The sequence below is a fragment of the Corvus cornix genome, chromosome 19, assembly GCF_000738735.6.
Source record: "Corvus cornix cornix isolate S_Up_H32 chromosome 19, ASM73873v5, whole genome shotgun sequence".
In the NCBI taxonomy this organism is placed as follows: domain Eukaryota; kingdom Metazoa; phylum Chordata; class Aves; order Passeriformes; family Corvidae; genus Corvus; species Corvus cornix.
In genome coordinates this window covers 3,490,590-3,510,277 of record NC_046348.1, presented here as the reverse complement: position 1 = coordinate 3,510,277, position 19,688 = coordinate 3,490,590, and the positions used below count along the sequence as shown (strand labels likewise).

Genomic DNA, 19,688 nt, shown 5'->3' with positions numbered 1-19,688 from the left:
GATTAGTAATCTACAAGTTGTGTAACCTCAATTTCTACACATGCTGAGGGGAAGGGTCTTCACAGGGTCTTTTTAGAATTATAATGAACACAGGTCAGCTATAGGATACATGACCTTGAGTCTTTTGCTAAATTAACAGTGTATACACAGACATACATCAACATCCGAATTTCTACATCCTTAACGCTCATTAGTTCCAGGATGTCCTTGAGTAAGGGATGCTGACTGCTGCCTGCCCCATGGGTTAGGTCTCCTCTCTTGCTGAAAGTATGCAAAGATCTTACACTAAAGAACATCCCTACTTAAGATAATATTGACATATTCCACATTTTGCAACAGCCCTGCTCCTCTGTAGGACTCATTCGTCCCTCCTCTGCCCCAAGGGCTCCCTGGGCTTCCCTCACCTGGTTCCCATTTCTGGAGGGAGGGTTGGATCCAGGCTGGATCCTGTCTCCGCGGGGCTCGACGGGGGCAGAGGGGCAAAGCCTGCGGAGTGAGCCGGGATCGGCGATTCGGGGTCAGGCACCCGAGGTGTGGGGACAGTCGGTTATCGTATGAGAATCTGTCATGTGGTTTTATTAAAGAACATTAAATGATGGCCTGGCAAAAGGAGACAAACCAGTTGGTGCAAACGGTATTTTTTAAGGACACTGTGAAACTCTCGGATACCGCCCGTTGTCTTAATTTGCAATAAAATCCAGCACTACCCTGCGGAGCACTGCGCAGTGCTGCTGCCCTGCCAGACACCGATGCCACCCGCGGGAGTGCAGGGAATGACCCCGGAGCAGGATCCTTCCCTGTGATCACTGTGATTCCTAGAGGATGACTGTGACACCTGGAGCAGGATGTATTTCCATGATTTCTGTGATCCCCGCCCGCAGCGACAGCGGGATGCTTGGGGAATCAGAGCCGCGGGCTGGGCTTGTCTCAGCACTGGAGAGTCCAACGCTCACCGGAGGCGTTACCGCAGCCCATCCCGGGCACATCCCCGGGCGGATCCCCGAGAGATCCCGGGCACATCCACGGGCAGATCTCAGGCAGATCCGGAGCAGATCCCCAGGCAGAGCCGCGGGCAAATCCCGCACAGATCCCAGAGCAGACACCGACCAGATGCCCGGGCAGATGTCGTCCCAGAGCCGACGGGACGGAGCCGCGCGGCACATCTCCAGACAGGCAGCGGCGCGGACAGCCCCGTCACGGCGGGGAGCTGGAGGCAGGCACGGCGCGGGGCAGCCCCGGCCCGCGCGCCGCCATATATAAGCGTTGCGGGGTCCTCGGGCGCGGTCCTGTCACGCTCGCACGGGGACGAGGCCGCGGCGGCGATGGCGGATTTCGATCCCTACGACGACCGGGCCTACAGCAGCTTCGGCGGTGGCCGCGGGTAAGTGGGGCTGGGGGCAGCACTCAGGGCTCCCCCCCGTAGCTGGGACGGGAGCGGGGAGCAGCGCCCCCGGCCGGGCGAGGCTGGGGCGCGGCCGCAGGGCCCGGCCTGCCCCGCTCCGTGGGGATGGCGGGCGGGGGTTGCGGAACGAGGACGCTGCCTCTGGGAACTGTTTGGGCTCGTCCTGCCCCCTGCCCGTTCTCCCCCAGAGCGCGGGAGCGCCCTTCCGCTGGCCGTGGCGGACCCGCTTTGTGCGGCGGGGTGGGGGCTGCGGGTGCCGGGGGGGGTCCCGGCCGTCCCCGCACTGCTCTGGCCAGCGCCGCAGAATTCAGGGCTGGGCGGCTCGGGAGCGCCGGCAAGAGGCGGCAGGGGGAGGGTGTCGCTGTTCCCGCCGTCCCGGAGGCGAGTGGAGGGGGATTTAGGGAGGTGCTGGGCCAGAGCCAAGTAAGGCCCTAAGGAGCTTGTGCGGGGCCGGAGCAGGATGAGTGGAGGGAGCGTCCCTGAAGGACTGGAGCAGGGCAGGAGGCCGCAGTGCTGGCGGGACGAGACGCCCCCGGGAGCGGGCAGCGTTGTGGTGCCTGCGGCGGGAGGAAATGGGAGGGCTTTGTGGTATCTCCGCTCGAGGAGCGCTGGGAGCCGCCGTCCTGCGTTATCCGGGGCTCCGGGTGCTGACTGCAAATCCCTGATCCTTAGGAATCGGGCTTGTTTGTGTCTCTGCTGAGAGTGTTTTTAGGGGAGGAGCTGTAGAAACAATAACCAGTAACTAGAAGTTTATCTTAAATTAGGTTAGGAAGATGCAATCAAACAATTGATTTTTTTTTTTTTTTGAGGTTGATGCTGTTACAAGTTTCTGTGTGCACTGAAATAAAACAGTAGTCATGAAGCTGTGGAATAAACTTCCTTGTGAGCAAATCTTCACAAGTATATTACTGTATAATCTAATCTTCCAAGGTGTGTTTCCTGATCAAGAGTGTTCATGCCCTTTTCTGCTCTTAGGTGAATAACTTGGTTTCATTTCAGACTCTTTAGGCAGCAGGGAGGAGCTGCTGGAGTTAGAACAGCAGTAAGTTTTTTTTGTCTTTGGAAATACTCTGACACCTTAAGCTTTTCAAGCTAATTTTCATGCACTGATACCATTTGTGTCTAATTCAGAGATGTCCCAGAGCAAGCAGATGATGTAGCCACTTGAATTTCTGTTATTTTTTTAAATTCTGTAACAAAATAACTTTGCCAGCAGCATAAAGTGGCACTTGACTCATAATAAACTCAGATATTGCTGCACAGTGTATCCTGGTCAATGTAGGCACATTCTGTGAAGTAAAAAATGCCAGTTAAAATTTTATCCGAGATTCAGATTCCTGTAAGAAAACTTAAACTTGCTCTCAGGCAAGATGTGGATCCTTCTTTGGTGAACTAAAGGCATCCTGCAAATTAATAGATGTCCTTACAGATAAGAAAATGAACTTACTCTGATTCACCTGCAGTTCTAAACATCAGATACTACAAATATTAGAGTCCAATGTATACTTCTATCTAATTTATCATTATCACTATTAAGTTACTAATAGCTAATTCACAATTTAACAGGTATCTGTGTGTGTTCTATAAAGTTCTGTGATATATGCAGTGTAATGAAAACATGACTGTTCTGGAAGGTTCTGATTAAGAATCCCATGTTAATTTAAAGTGGTTCCTGCTCAGGTACTCTAGGACTGTAGGAATAGTGTAAACTCAGCTGAGATGTAATAGTTTTTGTGGAAGTTGCATTTTGCATAACCTTTGGTGTACATAGTAAGAGAGCACAGGATTTCAGTATGACAGATGGGAAACCAGTGCCCAACAGGTTCTAACATATGTAAGTTATCTGCCTCTTTCTCATATCATCAAAATTATGGTGGAAGTCAGGATATGACTGGTGTGATGAGATGGGATTTTGCTACACCTGAGATGTTTAGTGATGCGCTGACTAAAAGCTGAATCATAATATTCAGGAATGCAAAAGTCACTTTATTCCTGGTGAAGAATGTGGTGCTGACATTAGTGACAAAAGGCTTACTATAAGCTTTTTATAAAGTGTTTTGGAGCCTGAAATTTGACAGGAAAGCCTGCAGTTAAGCGTACTGAGGCCTAGTTGAAACTGAACATCTGTAAAGCTTCTCAGAGTTGAAAGAAAGGGAGTGTTTACCACTCCTGACATGCTGCTAGGCTGTTTATTTAGGTGTGTCTTGAAGTGCTGGGCACCTTACTAAAGGTTGAGATTCACCTGCTGAAGTGCTGGTCAGTGAAAATGGGGAGTTAGTCCTTATGCTTCTGGCAGCTTGGGTCCCATGTATTACCCATCTAGCATTAAAAGATACCTCCTAATTTTTCGGCTTGGGTAAGCTTTTTGCTGAAGACATCTGATACTTACTCCAGACATGTCCTGGGTTGCTTGAATAAATTCGGTTTGAATTTAGTGTTGTGGTCTTGGAGGGTTGACCCTGTCATCCTGCTGATCCTTATGCTGCCCCAGAAAAGCTCTGTCAGAACTCAGGTAGGCTGTTGTCTCTGCTGTGCAAAAGGTAAATCCTGAGCTTTGATCTCTAGTGAAAGGCTATTTAACTCAAATACTGGCTTTCAAAATATCCTTCATTTTGAATTTTTGGCAGATCTTTTTTTTCTGGAGACATAACTAAACTTTGCAAAAGAGTAATGGGAGTTACTCAAAATGGGAGTTTAGTTGTTTTCTAGCCAATATGGCCAAAGCTGTTAACTCAGCCCACAAAAGTTTAATTATGGGGGTGTTGCTAGAGCAAGCTTTCCTCTTCAGCTTTCTGCTTTGGTTTTCTGAAAAGGAAATCAGATCATGTCTTTCAGATTCCCACTGTAAGATGACATAATTATTACCTAATTGTGTCTAAGCGAAAGTTTAGAGTGGGAAATGCAGATACTCATTCAGTACTCTGGTTTGCTTAGTTCAGATGTGTTTTCAATTATTTTTTTACTTTTGTCCTACTTTGTTGCAAATGAGAGAATCTTCTTCCAATCTCATTGTTTGGTTACTGAAGTCAGCTGTTTTCCTTTATTTCAGTTTCAGTGTTGGAAAAAATGTAGGGAAGTATAGAAACAGCTTCTTTTTGTCTTACTATACCTGAGTTCCATAAGAAACTTGGTTTGGAACTGTTATTGACCATTTCTGTTCTTCAAATGGAAAGTAAAATACCAAAGGTATAGTTATGTATTTGATAACTAAAGCCTTAATATCAAGTTGGAGAAGAATGTTTAATTTTCTGACTTTAAAATCAGTCTGGATTGCACAGTAGGGCATGGATTTCCACACAATGCACCCCATGAAGTTCTGGTGCACTGTGGTAGAAAGGTTTGTCAGTAGCACAGAAAATCCTTTTGGGGATTGAGGGTGTGAATTTAGAAGTGGCTCAAATGCAGCTGAGTAGAGGTTGCTGATGAAAGTTGTAGTTCCAGCTCTTGCTCTCCTTCTTTCCATCTTGGCAAAGTGCTCTTTGCAGCTGTCCAGATCACCTTGTTGGTCTGGCTGAGGATTCAACTCCAGGGTGGGTTTTTAGGTGAATCAGCTCCCTGTGAGGTGACTGGCAGCACAGGGAATATCCTGGGAATATGTAGGAGGAGGGAGTGCTCCTTTGAAACTCACCTGGGGAAATTCTGATGTTCCTGTAGGACATAAACATTTTCTTTTTTTGGATGCAGGTTAAATGTATGGTATTTTAATAGCTGTTCCTAACACTGTACATGAGAATTAAGGACAAAGGCATGGAATTGATTCTACATGTTCTGGGATTATTTAGAACTGTAACTCAGCTTTCTTGGAGTTCCTCCTTAAAACTCAGTCTTGTGACTAAAGTTAATTCACAACTATTATAGCTTTAGTTCTCCAGTATGTTTTTGACTTGTTAATGAGACAAAGGCAGATGAGGAATATTGTCAAAAATGCTAAAATGCAAACCTGGGTGGACACTAATTAAAGATATGTAGATTGTGATTCAAGTAGATTTAGCAGCATGTTGATAGTGTTGGTGACAAACGATTCTTGCATGGAGCTGCTAAATAAGGCACAAATGACGGGCTCACCTAGGAAGAGTTAAGAAATCTTATTCAAGCTTAATGCATTATCTGATTCATTAGTAATAAAATATTTATTCTTGAATGAAAAAAAATACTGTCAAGTACCTTGCTTGCCCAGTGGAATTTTTGGCTGCATGCAACCGGCCAGAATAAAAGGAAGTGATAAAATTATTTGACCTACTGGATTTTAGGGAGGACTGCAGCAATCTAATTTGTCACATTGGCAAATCCTGCTTTGGTACAGCTTGTGTTCCACCGTGGTTTTAAATGCATGGGGAGCCTCAGGGAAAGGGAACAGACACAAGCAAAGCCCAGTAGAAGGAAGGTGATAAAGGGAAGATAGAATAGTAAGTAGATATTTCAGGTAAAGGTCAGAGATTGCTTACGTGGGACAAATGGTGTTGGAACCAGTGGTATCCTATAGTCTACAATTCCAGAAACTTTCAGTTCAGGTTGCCTTGTATATACCTTGCTCTCAAAGTTGGCCTTTGAAGATGAGGCTCTGCAGGAAGTTCACACAGATGTGTTACATTAGTACAGTAAAGAATTTAGCTGGGACAATTTATTTCCTAAGCACCCAGTGCCAAGAGTTTAACTGATAGTGAGGGACAAGACAGGAAAAGACCACCCAGTTTACCTCTGTAATTCACAAGACAAAAGAAAATGTAAACATCCAGACAGCACAGAATTTTTTTCTGCCTCAGAACCCCTTGTTCAACCAAATTTATTTTGTGTTCAGTTCAAAGCATTCCAGTCCAGGTATCTAACAATTATGGCCACAGCTTCAGACTGAGGGGAAGGTGTTTCTGTTAAGCTAAATGTTGCTGAGATAACTTGGATGATTGTGGAGTGGGTGTTGGTAATACACTGTTTAGTTAAAAGCATTGGATCCAGCTTAATTTCAGGATAAGCTGACAAACCTGTGCCATGCAAGTATTTCTTCTTTGCTATAAATTATTCTTAAAATCTGTTCTAAGATGTTGTTTTTTGGAGGTAATGTTTTTGAGCAGGGGACAGTAGAGATAACCTTACATTGCTTTCCTTAATGAATTGGGGATTGAGAAGTTCATTCATCACTTCATTAATGAGTTCGCCTCGTAATGTATTCAGTTTCCCACTGAACTACTGCATCAGGTAATACTGGAAAGGAGTTGACCAACAGTTCAGGTGGTAGGTACAGGCAAAAAGATAGAAAAATTAACCAACGTTGTGGGAAAATCAACTTGCAGCTAGACGTAGCACCTGAGCAGTGCTATGGATTGCACTGTGGCTGTGCTGGGAGGCAGTTCCAGAGGCACTGTGCTTTTTTCAACAGGTCTCGTGGTGGTGGCCTTGGTTCCCGCAGAAATAAAGAGCTGCCAACAGAACCCCCTTTCACAGCATACGTGGGAAATCTGCCCTTCAACACTGTCCAAGGAGACATAGATGCCATCTTCAAGGATCTCAGCATAAGGAGCGTACGACTAGTCAGAGACAAGGAAACAGACAAATTTAAAGGTGAGCGTTCAGAGTTCTTTGGTGGCAGATGAAAAACTAGTAGGAGAAAAAGTCACTTTAATAGGGAATTTCAGTCTAAAGCACAGTTTTTCTTTGTTTTATGTTGACTTATGCAGGTTTTCTTATTCACTAATATATAAATGTATAATTTGAATGAGAGTCATTGTTCCATCACCTTGAGATACAGAGTAACATGAATGAGGAGTCAATATTTGCCCTGACATAAAATAACTTTCTCAAACCTTGTCTGGTATGAATTCTACCAGAGCTGACCCACTTAAGTCCCATGACCTTAAGCATTGAGTAATTCCTTTACTTCAGAAGACTCCCCTTGCTTCAGCTCTGGGTTTTTTTTAGTAGACAGGGAGAAAAAGCAAATAGATAACCCACTCAGGCAGTTGTTTTAGAGGAAGCAAATTCAATTGCTGTGGGACTTGTCTGGTGGAAATAGACTGTATTTGTAAGTTACTTTAAGGGGTGGAAAAGGCTTACGTTGGATAACAGAGGACCTTTGAAAAGGAGTAAATCCACTAAATGATGTGATGACACAAAATCACACTTCTGGCCACATAGGTATTTCAGTTTCTTGTTTAAAAACACAAGGAACAAAGTGTCAGTATTCAGCTGAATAACTGTCTGAAGGCATAGATCAGATGTAATCTATAATGAGAACTCTGTGGGAAAGGGAATTAGGCTCTTGGCATTCACAGAGTGCCCAGAGTTCTGTTTCAGGATTTGCCCCATCATTAACAGGTGCAGGTAAATGTGTTCATTGTTGATGATGATGATTGGTTTCTGAGCCATGCACATCTTGAATTTGCACATCACAACTCATGTTTAAAAGAGAAGGAAGCTATTAGCAGACATGCAGGAGGAGTAGCTTCTTACAAAGGCCTTTTAAAGTGCTATTAACTTGAGATTTGTTCCTTACAGGATTTTGTTACGTAGAGTTTGATGAGGTGGAGTCACTCAAGGAAGCTCTTACATATGATGGTGCAGTAAGTACACCTGCAATTAATTTGTGAAATCAAAGACAAGCATAAGTCTCAAACCCTTTGGCAGCCCTTATGATACATCCTGAACAGATTCTTCCATTGATTTAACAGCTTTTGGGTGACCGATCACTCCGAGTGGACATAGCAGAAGGCAGGAAACAGGATAAAGGTGGCTTTGGCTTCAGAAAAGGTGGCGGGCCGGATGACAGAGGTGACTTCCCTTTTTCTAAGTAGCTTCTTAATACAGTGGTCGTAGTTATGGCTTCTGGTGCTGACTAATGCTAAGACAAGGCATGCAAGTGAACATGAAGATTATATTGAAAGGTGAAATGTTGTATGTATATAATTACCTGTTTCTAACCAGCTGCTGCTGCTGCTCCTGAGGTGTCTGGAATTAAGCTGTGCTTTGTGTCCAAAGGCTGGATGTATTGTCACTCCTAACCCAGGAAGTGAGACCAATACCCCTAATAATGTGTTGTGTCTTGCAGAGGACAATCATAAGCCCAACAGTCTGATCTGCTACTATTTTATGATGATGTATGAAAAGTGAGTAAGCACAAATAGACAAGTGCTTATTTTGGAGTATGTCTCTTGTTCCAGTGTAGAAACATTCTTGCCTGTAGCTGAAAGTTGGTTGAACCAGACTCACCAGAGGTTTCCATTGAATGTGCATTAGAGAAATTTTTCTGACCACTTATTCTTGTTTAACTTAAACTGTTTGTTCCTGTGCAATGGAACTTGGTAGTACCAAAAGAAAAGGATTTTCCATCAGCATAACTTTGGATATTGAAGGACTGAAACATTGGTTTGGTATTCCCTTGCTCAGTCTTTCCCACAGCTTCAGACCTGAACACAATTGTGGCTTTTTTCCTAGGAATGGGAGGAGGTTCCCGAGAATCCAGAGGAGGTGGATGGGATTCCAGAGATGACTTCAATTCTGGTATCAGTATTAACACTTGTACAGATAGGAAGCCTAAAAGGCACGGAAATGTTATCATTTTCATTTGTCCCCATTACTGGTTTGATTGAATCTACTGTATGTGCCAACTTTGGACATCCTGCAGCTGTGGTGGGATTCCTCATGGGGCATCTGCCATTGCCTTGTAACAGAGGAAAGAGTCTTGATCAAAAAGTCTATGAGATGACCCTAAATGACAGAATTCTTGTCCAGATGTAGCCTATGGTGGCTGTTTTAAGCATTTCTCAAACATACAACTAAGTAAATTTCTGAATAGTAGCAGAAACAGACAGATCGTGTAGGAAGACTGATATTCTGTCAGAGCAGAGGCTTTCATCTTCTTAAGGAGATGTGATGTCACTGTACATGTGTCCCTGAAGTAACTGACTTCTCTAAAGTCAGATTAGTGTCCCAAAGCACTTGTAAAAGCAAAATGTTCATTAACTTTTGGACCTGTTTTGGTAATGCAGCTGCAGCAAGTGACTGAGCTTACTGAGTGGAAGGTAGTGACTGAGCTACCGGGTTTGCTCTTAACTTCCAGTCAGTTCTAGCTATTAGAATGCAGGGTATCATTAACACAATTGCTTTTGTCCTCTGAACTCATGGGTTTGGTCCATTTTCTGATGGGAGATGTTGGCAAGTACAACTTTGCAGTGTCTGGTCTCTGCGTGAGTGGAATGAACGATGTAGGAGAAGCAAAGTGTGCCCTTGCCCCCAGCATGGACTGAGCGTGATGCTGGCGAGAGAAGCTTGCTGCAGCGCTGTGCTTAACCTGCCTCTGGAGCTAAGCGTTCTGTGTCACAGCTTTGTACCTTCTTTGGCAGCTTCTCCAAATGTGGATGCATTTCAGCCTGATAAATGCTGGATGAGTGATTTGTGAGCCAAAAGTTTAGCATTTCAGTCTTAGCTGCTACAGAAGCTTTTCTTCTCAGGTTGTTCAGCCTTGCTTTAGATCAAGTCTTTAAAGATGGCCTGTTTGGCACTGAAGTAAGTAAGGGACAGCTCTGCAACTCTGCCAAATACTGAAGTGGAAAGGAAAATCTCAGTTGGGACCCAAACAACTTTCTCTTCCAGGCAGCTTCTGAAAATCTGAGTGTATTCCCTTTCTGTATGCTGTTAGCCTGAAGTATCTTCCTCCCACTGAAATGCAGGCAGTGGGGGCTTGGAGAGATACTCAAGGAAAATCACTGGTACAGACTGGAACTCTGGTCAGTGACGATAGTTCTTGATTTTTTTTTTTTGTGATACATAAACTGAAGAAATGCAGTCAGTTTAAAGTCTCATTTGGTTTTTTCCCCAGCCCTTTAATTAGTCTAGTAAATGCCTGGTCAGTTTATAGTACAGCTAAACAGCCTTGGGGTTTTACTTCGTTTTATAAGGACTGTGTATTTCACTACTCCCCAGCTATTTTCCCATTTGCTCTGCTCCTGCAGATTTCATGCTAAGGCTGTGTAGCCAGTGTGATGATCTGGCTATGGAAATACTCTGAGTTCTTGTAGTGTTGTCTGTCAAGTCAGCTAATGGTGTTAACAAACTGAAGTTGCAGCTGAGGTTCATATTTTAAACACGCTTGACCCACTCTCCAACACTCCAATAAGCCTCTAGGTGGATAAAGCACTTCCTGAACTTGGCATAGTATACTTGGTTTCAAATGGAACCCGAACAACTCCTCCAGAAGGTGCTAGAGCTCTGTGAAACAATCTGTCTGCAGACAAAGGCTCTCAGTGCATCACCTTGGACTGACAGCGGTGACTAGCAAGGTTTTCCAGTCATCCAGATAAAAGTCTAGATTAAAAACATTTCAAAATATGCTCTTTAAATTCACTGTCTTCCATCTTCAGGATTCAAAGATGATGACTTCTTGGGAGGTCGGGGTAGAGGAACCCGCCCTGGAGACCGGCGACCACCAGGTGCCTCCATGGGAAGTGGTGGCACTGGTCGCTTCAGAGATGGGCCTCCCCTTCGTGGGTCTTCCATGGACTTTAGAGAGCCAACAGAAGGTAAACTCCTACCATGTGTGATTCAGTCTTCCTGTGCAAAGGAGACTCCTGGTTTTGTTGTCAGGGTAAAGCTCCTGCCCTTGACAGGCAGATCTCACAAGTGGAATGTTTTTCCTTTCAGAGGAAAGAGCACAGCGACCCCGACTCCAGCTCAAACCTCGAACAGTCGATACTCCCCTCAATCAAGTAGCCAATCCAAACTCTGCAATCTTTGGAGGAGCCAAGCCCCGGGAGGAAGTAGTAAAAGAGCACGACTGAGTTTGGGGTTGAGAGGGAATGGGGAGGCGGGAGAAAAAGCAAGACAGTACAGAGTGACTAGCTCTGCTGGAATGTCAACCCTGCAGTTTACCATTCCTGCCATCTGGTATTTGTCCTCTTTGAAACCGAAAACACAGAGCTTGTGAATGCATGTCAGCTGTTAACAAGTGGTTTTTAGTACGTTCTTGGCTTTGCTGTATCTAGTGCCTGCTTTGTGCTGAGTTTCCCTCTTCTGTTTCCTTCCAAGCAGCACAGTTGCCAGTAGATAAGGCAGTGTGGCTGCTTCCACAAGTGTGGAGGTCTCTGGACAAAGGTGCTGCTTCACTTCTTCCTTTCTGGGTTTGTTTTACTTTAGAAGCACAGGTTAGACTTAGTTATTTCCCTGGATCGTTTCCTTTTACTTCCTCAGTGTTCCTCTTCTGACCTGCATGTCTCGTTCTGTATTGCTGTGGCTCTGAAGAGGAAAACTGAAGAGTCCAGATGAGTTGAACAGAAATTTTCAGTTCTAACTGAGTAGTGAAATACCATTTATGACAATTGGTGATAGTTGCTGTTCACAGCAGAGCCCCTTACAAAACAAAGGGGGTCAACTGCCCTTTCACATGGGTTGTCAGGAAGGATCAATTTAATGGATGCCTTGCCTGACAAGCCTGGTGAATAGCTGGTGGAATCAGTATGGATAAAGCCTCTTCCAGCAGCCTCTTCCTGCTGGCTCTTGACTTCCAAATGGTATGATGCTACTACACCTCTGAGCTCAAGGTTAGTGCTGCAAAGCTGTGCCTGTTTGAGCACAACTGCTCACTGGCTCTTTCTGCTTACTTTTTTGGGTTTTACGTGTTTGGTAAATTTTTAAATGAAGTTTCTACAAATAAAATTGACTTTTTTATTTTTGTTGAAGGAGTGTATACTTTGCCATGCAGTATTTGACCGTCACTATCCCCTGTATTTCTTTGCCCAGTGGGGTACAGTTGTAGCACCTCAGCTTTCAGAATACTTTGAAAATGGGCAGATTAGAGATCTTTCTGCTATAGATTCTCATGCAGAAGTTTTGGTAAAAAGCATCTCCTGTTGCTGCACCTCTCTTCACTTGAAATGTTTCTTGTCAGTGTTGTGTGGGAGGAGGGAGAGGAGGCTAAAGCAAAAGGAGAAATCATTAATGTTTAAAACCAAAACCTGGTTGTACCACACTGAAGTGTGGACATGTCCAGTGTATGGGAAGAGCTTGGGCCCCTGTTGCCAGTGCTGAGAGCCTTCAGATAAACCAGCCAGCACCCCAGAGTACTTACAAGAAGAGACTGGAAGCATGGCTGCCCCACTACCAGCACCACTGCTAGTGATGAATTTATTCCCTATGGTTCCCATTTTAAGTCAGAGTCCCAGCAATTTACAGAACTACTCTTTCCTTCTTTCTGCCTTTCACTTAATCTGCTTCTGAGATAAGAACCATTTGTCTAACACTAATACTTAATTTTAAGACAGACATGCATTTGTGTGGTTGTATTCCAAACCAATAATTGATCTATTTACATCTTCAATGTGGAAAAGATTTTAAGAACAAATTCCCATATAAAAACTCACTTCTAGTCAAGACAGTTGACTTTTAAATGTAAAAACAAAGGAAAAAAAAAAAAAAAGAATTCCAAACACTTAACACATTCTGCTTCATAACAAAATAAATTTATGGATATGGTATTTTGTGAATGATCTTTTAAATAAAAGAAAACATTAAGTAATACTTAACATTGGTCTTTATTGAGTCTACTCTACCATGTTTCTCCCCCCCCTCAGTTTTCAAATATTGTGTTAATTTGTCCTAGAGCCATTCTGATACAAAATAAAGGGGGGAAGAGGAAAAGATAAAGGGGAGGAATCTAATCTAAAGAGTGCTGGAACAGTGAAGTCAAAATTGTTTATGGGTGGAAATGAGCCCAACTTTTTTGTCCTGTGACTTCAGTGTCACTTGAGTGCATTGCTAAGGCTGCTAGGTGGGATTTGGAATTCCTGCAGCTTGCAGGTCTTGCAGCTGGTCAGGCTGTGCTCCTCCAGATGGGTGCTGCTGCCCTGTGCCTAGCACCAGGCAGGATGTGTCCTTCCAGTGTGAGTACTGAGCTCTGTGGGCTTTGTGCTGAGATAGTAAATGGATCAGCTACTGCTGTTTTGCCCACTTCCTCCAACTTTTCCAACTGACCCGTTTCCCACTAGGAATAATGGTTAAGGAGGCTGTTGCCCTGTGGCTTTGAAGTGTGTGTTTACTGCAGGGTAAATTGAAAGAGATAGAGCCATGTTTTTATTGAGGAAATGAGCTCTGACCTCCCTGCTGGTTTTACTGCTTTCCATAGCCTGAAAGGATGGGAGGTGTTCCTGCTTCCAGCTGCTCAGTCCACCCTCTTTTTAGACCTACTCTTACCACAGCTTGAGCAGAGTCCCAGTCCTGCTCTGGAGCCTGTGCTGGAGCTGTGTGTGCCAGTACCTGGCTGTCCTGCATGTCAGCCTGAGGAGTGCAGAAGAGCAGGGCTGGTTGAGAGTTGGTCCCCTGCAGCTCTTGCCACAGCTTATCCACAGCTGCCCTGTGAAACTGGTGCTGCTGGAAGCAGGGATTTCATCACTGCATGGAGAAAAGGAACCCTGATGAGTGAGAGAGGTGGCAAACGGCTCATCTTAGTTCTGGAAGGGTTTCCCACTAGTGAATGCAGCCTGGTCCCAAAATCACTGTGTCTTTTTTTTTTTTTAGTAATTTTTCATATACAAACATTCATGCATTGCATGGCTTCTTTGGAGCATTCCATACTGTTCCTCCCCTGGTGCAGGGTCAGACTCCTCCAGTCCTTTTTCTTTCCCTCCTTCAAAAATTTATTGGATGGATGTTTTCCTATACAGAAGCTTATCAACCAGCTTGTGTCAACAGTTGACACAACTATATTTAATGTATGGATGCGGCATTTGAGTTTTGTAGGAGGAAGCAAGATTTTCTTTCCATCCCACCAGGAAAAGTAACCTGTGATGCTTGACTTTACCTGCAGCTTAAAGCTAAGCCTCGCATGGTAAAGCCCAGACTGAGGAGGTACCAGCAGTGTAGCAAATGGATAATTCACTTTGCGGGTATTCATGTTCTCACTGAGTTATTTCTGGTAGCTGTGCAGAGCTTTCTTCCAGCTTAAATGTAGAAAAATAAACAAAACTGAAGGCAGGAAGGCACCAGGCAGGTTTTGGAACTGAAGCTGAGTTTGCTTTGCTACTGTAGGAAGTGCTTTGCCATGTTACTCCAGTTTGGTTGCAGGTGGGAAAGCTGGGAGTCTGAAGAGCTGTTGGACACTGCAGCAGTGAACAGCAGCATTTAATGTGCTGCAAAACTCTGCTGTCAACCACCAAAAAGTAATCCCCACTGAACTCCTGAGTCCAGGAATGGCCCTGGGAGAGCTCATCCCAGCACTCAGAGCAGCACCCAGTGCTGGCACGGGTGTGTTGCCGACTTGCTGGGCTGTGCGAGCCTGGAGCAGATTCTGAGGGGGCTCTTTGTGCTTGTGGCCATCAAGGTTGTTCTGACGGCTGAAGAAAGAGGTGGAGGCGTGTTCACACACTCAAATAATGGGCTGGTGATGGTAGAGTCACATTAAATTCATGCCCTCGAGTGTGGCTTACTGGCCTTCCTAAGCAACAACTTGTTCTCCTGCTGAGATGTGTTGCCACTATTCAGAGTCTCCAGTGCTGCCCATGAATTGCTGAAGTTCTGCAGGTCTCCCAGGGCTGATGATGATTGTGGCCAAGCTTGCTGTCCCAGGGCAGTTTTGGATTATACTGATATTTTTAACTTATGTCATGAATGCTGTTACAGTTTCAGTCCTGAATTTAGTACATAATCTAGTAGGAGCATTTGCTACCTGTATTACTGGCTGCTGACTTGTCTTCAGAAAAGATGGTAAAACTGTGAGAATTTTAGAGCAAATCCTGTAATGTTGCAACCAACCTTTCCTCTTTGTAGGAAAGATTTAATATTAAAGCCAGCAGATTTTGGAATGCACGTGCAGCCCCTTCAATCAGAGCGCTGGTGTGTTGCAGCTTGCAGAGCAGTCCTTGTCCTGCTACTTTGGACAAATCTGCTTGGAGTGACTTTGCTGGAATCCCCGTTTTCCTGGGTGTGTTTTGGACAGCGGCTCTGTGTGTCAGGTTGGCTCCAAGGCATAGTCACAGGTTTTCTGTACCAACCCCGTTCCCTCTCTGTGCGCAGAAGCCGTCTCGTGGTTATTCGCACTCACAGCAAGAGCAGCTGTTATCACTGAGCATCTTGAAGTCTGTGTTATGTTCTACATTCTGGTGGTTTCTTTGTTTCACTACCAGTGGAGTGCAAACGCTCCGAAGGAAAGGGACCGCTCGCCTATTCCAGCATATTCTAGTGTAGAATCAAGTTACCTTTGTACCTTTCAAGGGCTTCCCTGGGACGGATTCTCGGGATGCAATTTAGTTGGTGTTGCTTGTGTTAAATTTTTAGAAAAGGGAGTTTCTGTGACTGGAAAGGAATTTGATTTCCAGCTGAGAGTGGAATTTTCTCATCTGGTAGTTGACTCCCTCCTCTTAAATGCCACTTACCCACTGCAGGAACAAAGTATATTCAAACTGGCAGAGAGATATCTTTTATTTGGTGCATACATTTTATTTATATAATTTGTAATTTATTCTGTTGTTTGTGATAGCACTTGCTATAGCAGTATTAAACCAAACTGAATAGAAGCACTTAGGATGGTGTAATCATATTTTTGACCCTGCCTGCTGAAAGGCTTTAATCCTTCAGTGCCAGACACTTGACTCTCAAGCCTGATGCACATTAGTAATAGCAATACCTTGATGACATTATCTGTTCAGCCCCTGCAGGGAAGCTCTGCTGTTCTCCTGAGTCTGCTCACAGGAACCCGAGATGGACACAAGACACGAGCCATTAGGTTCTGGTGGCGCATGCGGTGTCTTGGTGTGCCCATGGAGGCAGCGTTATTAGGTCTTAAATCGTGTTCCTCATCTTACTGTACCTGTTTGAGTGACTAAATCTAAAGCATTTTCTGGTTTCCTTTTCCATCGCGTCAACAACTCTGTTCTGTGACATCACCTGCTCAACAGCAGGTTCAGTGTGACATCAGCTTCCCTCACTTCTGTCCCCTCTGCAGCAAAGTACATCCAAGGGCTTTGAGGACTTTCAGCGTTAACAGGAACAACCCTGTTACCTGTGTGCTCACCAATTCCTGTGTAAAGCTCTAGAGTATCCCAGGGTTGATGTTTTTGGGATGTTATTGCTGGGAATGTTGCCACCACGTTTCTGCCCAGTAGGTTTCAGCCAGGTTAGTGTTCCCTGTGGTCAGGATTTGCTTCCTACCACAAGATTGTTTTGTTCATGTCACCGTGCTCCCGAGATCTGCCTCTTTCTTTTAAATAAACCAAAAACTCACAAAGTACCTCTATAAACCCCTGCAAAATCTGTACTGTAACGAATCTGTATAATTTGTATTGCTGTATAAAAATTCAAATAAAAGCATTCAAACCTTCTAGGTTTTTGTCTTCAAATTTAAGAATTCTTGTGTCTACAAGGATGAACTCAGCAGGATAAGAACGGGAAACTTTGTGGCCATAGGGATGTTTGGGATTAGTCTTTGCAAAGTTCACTTGGCCAAAGTTTTGTGAAGCACCCAGGGATCCTGGCTGTGAGATGACTTTCCACTGGGTGGTAGCAGCATTTATTTTCCTTCAGCAGGAACGGAGCCACTTTCGGTTTCAGCTCAGAGAGATCTGACGTGCAGCTGGGGCAGGGGAGGAGGCAGCACTTCCCCTTTGCCTGGGGAAAGACTCGTTCCACTACGGCAGAGAGAAAAGCCGTTTCTAGGTGTACACAAAACTATCCAGGACTACTTCAGCACATCAGAAAATTTCCTCCAAGATATGGCTTGCGTTAAAGCGCCATGAAAATGTTGCTAAACAAATGGAATTCATTGTAATCCCTGGTAGTGGTTGGGATGAGACACGTGCTCATTCTGTCTCAAAGCAAGAGGGGCTTGATGCTGGTGCACAGCAATGCTTGACTCGCAAAGCTGGTGAGCTTGGAGCCTGTTGGAGCTGGGAAAATGCATGAGCATGAGCTTGGAGCATGTTGGGGCTTTCTCAAACCTTCCAGCACTGGGTGTGTTTGTGCAGAAGGTGAGGTTTAGATGATGCCCTGTTTTCCGGTCCTTGTTTCACTGCTGATTTTTGATCAGAGTTAGTCACAACACCTGATTCAAGCAAGCCAGCTGGTCTTGGAGCAGCCCCTACCTTTATCTGAAAGAATGTAAACCACCCCTCAGGGCATTTGGTTTCCCAGGGCCCAGGTAAGCTGTGCAGGGTAGAAGATGGGTTCTAATGAGCCCTCTGGGCCCAAGAGATCTCTCTGCAGCTTGTCAGCTTTATATCAAAAGGTGAAAAAGTGGGTTAGGTTAGCTGCTGAGCCTGCCTGAAGGAGTAGGAACTATGTGTTTGTCATGGGGGGAAAACAAACCCAAGTTGAAACGGGTGAGCTTTAAAAAGAACGTGAAAGGTGAAATTATACTGTGGTGTTTCTATAACTTATTGCAGTAGTTAAAAACGTGCTGCTCCTATGTCTTTGACCTTTTGTCAAATCAGAAATGGTTTCCAGCCGCAGGTCTCAATGAGGCAGAGGGGTTACAGGAGGGAGAGGACAGACAAGGGTAGAGCCCAGTTTCCCAAGCCAGGTTTGATGCCTGAGGGGTCATTCTGTGTGTGTTGGAGGGGCGTTGGTCTGGCCTCACAAAGAGCAGAATCTGTGGCTGTGCTGGAGAGTTCTCAGAGTGAGGACTCATCCTAAACCTTTACATCCAGCCCTTCTTGGGAGAAATGTGAAGAAGGGAGATAGGATCCCCACAGAGGCATGTGCTGCTGCAGTAATTACCCTCTAATCAAGGTGGTTGGCCTCTCCAGAGGACTGATGCCTTTGAAGGGCATCACTCTGCCCAAGAGCTGTTATATCACACTGGAGTGACTCTGCTGCATTGCTCCTTGGGCACAGGAGCAGCTTCTGCCTGCTCTGAAGAGGCTGAGTGGTCCATCAGGGGACAGTCTGGGGACTAACACGAGGTGCAGCCCAAGCCAACCAGGGTAACGTCCACACCACAGCACCGAGTCATCCCTGAAGCTCTGAGACCCACCAGAGAACCTGCAAACAAATACGTGGCTCCTTTTTAGCAGTGGCTGTTCCTGATGTGATTGATTCCAGGTACAAAAGGCAAATTTAGTCTCCAGCATATTTAGACTATCAGTTCTGCTATAAAGAACTCTTTTGCAAAACTTCTGTTGTCAGCTTATGTTTGAACATGTAAAAACCCTGCAAGAAATCTGTTAGTAAACTATTTAATCATTAAGACCTCTGCTAGAAATGCCAATTTTGAAACAACTTTTTTGGCAGTGAAAAAAAACATTTCACCTTTTGCAATGTCCTTTACACAAAGACCACCCAGAAACCACGTGAGCAATTGAAAGCTGGGTCTGCCTCTTTTTATCTTTGGTTCAGATTATACTGATTTCAAGATAGGCTTCAGCACCCGGATTTTGTCTGGGAATGGCTCTGGAAGGTGCATTATTTTTGCATCTCAGGTTAGAATTGGAAGAGAGAAAGTCTATTTGCATGTACAGTGGTTAATATCTTACTGAAGTAATGTTTCCTCTGAAAGCTCAATAGCCAGATTTCATCCCAGAGTTGCAAAAATTGTAACCAGTTGGCTCCTTAATCATTTTTGTGATGAAGAGTCCCCTTCTCGCACAGAGAGCTGGGTGTAGGTGGCTGGTTGTGGCAGCTTCAGAGTGCCCTAATTTAAATATAACAAAATTTCCCTTTACTGTGTAATTTACATGTAAGAGAGGCTTTGTAGAGCCTTAGTGAAAGCAGCATGAAACGTTTTGTTTATGGTTGTAACTCGTGAGCCCCGTGGCTCTTGCACTCTTGTTGCACAACCACGCATTTCTGTCTGTGTGCAGACTTCCCTAGTGCTGGAGTAGGGTCCCTCTTTCAAGGAGTGTGACAGGGCTCACAGCCAGTACATAAATTCCCTATTATTCATGAACCCTCCTTATTCCATTCAAGCACCAAAAATTTTGAGGAATTACAGTTTTTTTTTTATTTTGAGGAATGCAGTGAAATTGTGCCTGCTGCGTGCAAAATGCCAGTGCTGAAGCATATGAGCTGATTTTATTCTTACAGCGCTGGACAGCAGCTCCAGGTTTGCCCACTAGCAATGGTGACCTCGGGCTATTTGCTGCCTTTGAAACTTGTTACCATCTTTTCCATAAAAACTAAGAGAGGGCTTGCAGTTTGTTGTGCCTGCTTTGAGATTTTCCAGGCAGCACCTGCCACTTCCAGCGCGCAGCGTCGTTCCTGTGAAGGCTCTTTGCCAAAAGGAAGCCTGAACTTTCCTTGGGGCACCAGCCCCATCTGAACCTCAAGGGAAGTGACCTCGGTGCCGTGCGTGGTCCGAGCCTGTCCCTGTGGCCAC

General features: G+C 44.9%; 1 protein-coding gene across 2 annotated transcripts; it reads left to right on the top strand.

The window, feature by feature from the left end:
• The first annotated feature begins 1,267 nt into the window (after nucleotides 1-1,267).
• On the top strand, nucleotides 1,268-12,909 carry EIF4H (eukaryotic translation initiation factor 4H). 2 transcript variants are annotated; one of them, XM_039562655.1, is made up of 7 exons: nucleotides 1,268-1,381; nucleotides 6,777-6,958; nucleotides 7,892-7,956; nucleotides 8,065-8,164; nucleotides 8,828-8,893; nucleotides 10,753-10,911; nucleotides 11,033-12,909. In XM_039562655.1, the coding sequence occupies exons 1-7, from the start codon at nucleotides 1,323-1,325 to the stop codon at nucleotides 11,167-11,169; spliced, it is 768 nt and encodes a 255-aa protein (XP_039418589.1). In that variant the 5' UTR covers nucleotides 1,268-1,322; the 3' UTR covers nucleotides 11,170-12,909. The 2 variants fall into 2 exon arrangements, with proteins under 2 accessions (XP_039418589.1, XP_039418590.1); XM_039562656.1 differs by lacking the exon at nucleotides 8,828-8,893 and having other exon boundaries at nucleotides 1,269-1,381.
• Nucleotides 12,910-19,688: the final 6,779 nt, after the last annotated feature.

Coding starts and splice junctions, on each gene's coding strand:
- EIF4H (XM_039562655.1), top strand. CDS start 1,323: ATGGCGGATTTCGATCCCTACGACGACCGGGCCTACAGCAGCTTCGGC. Junction 1,382..6,776: donor AGCTTCGGCGGTGGCCGCGG/GTAAGTGGGGCT, acceptor TTTTTTCAACAG/GTCTCGTGGTGGTGGCCTTG. Junction 6,959..7,891: donor GGAAACAGACAAATTTAAAG/GTGAGCGTTCAG, acceptor TGTTCCTTACAG/GATTTTGTTACGTAGAGTTT.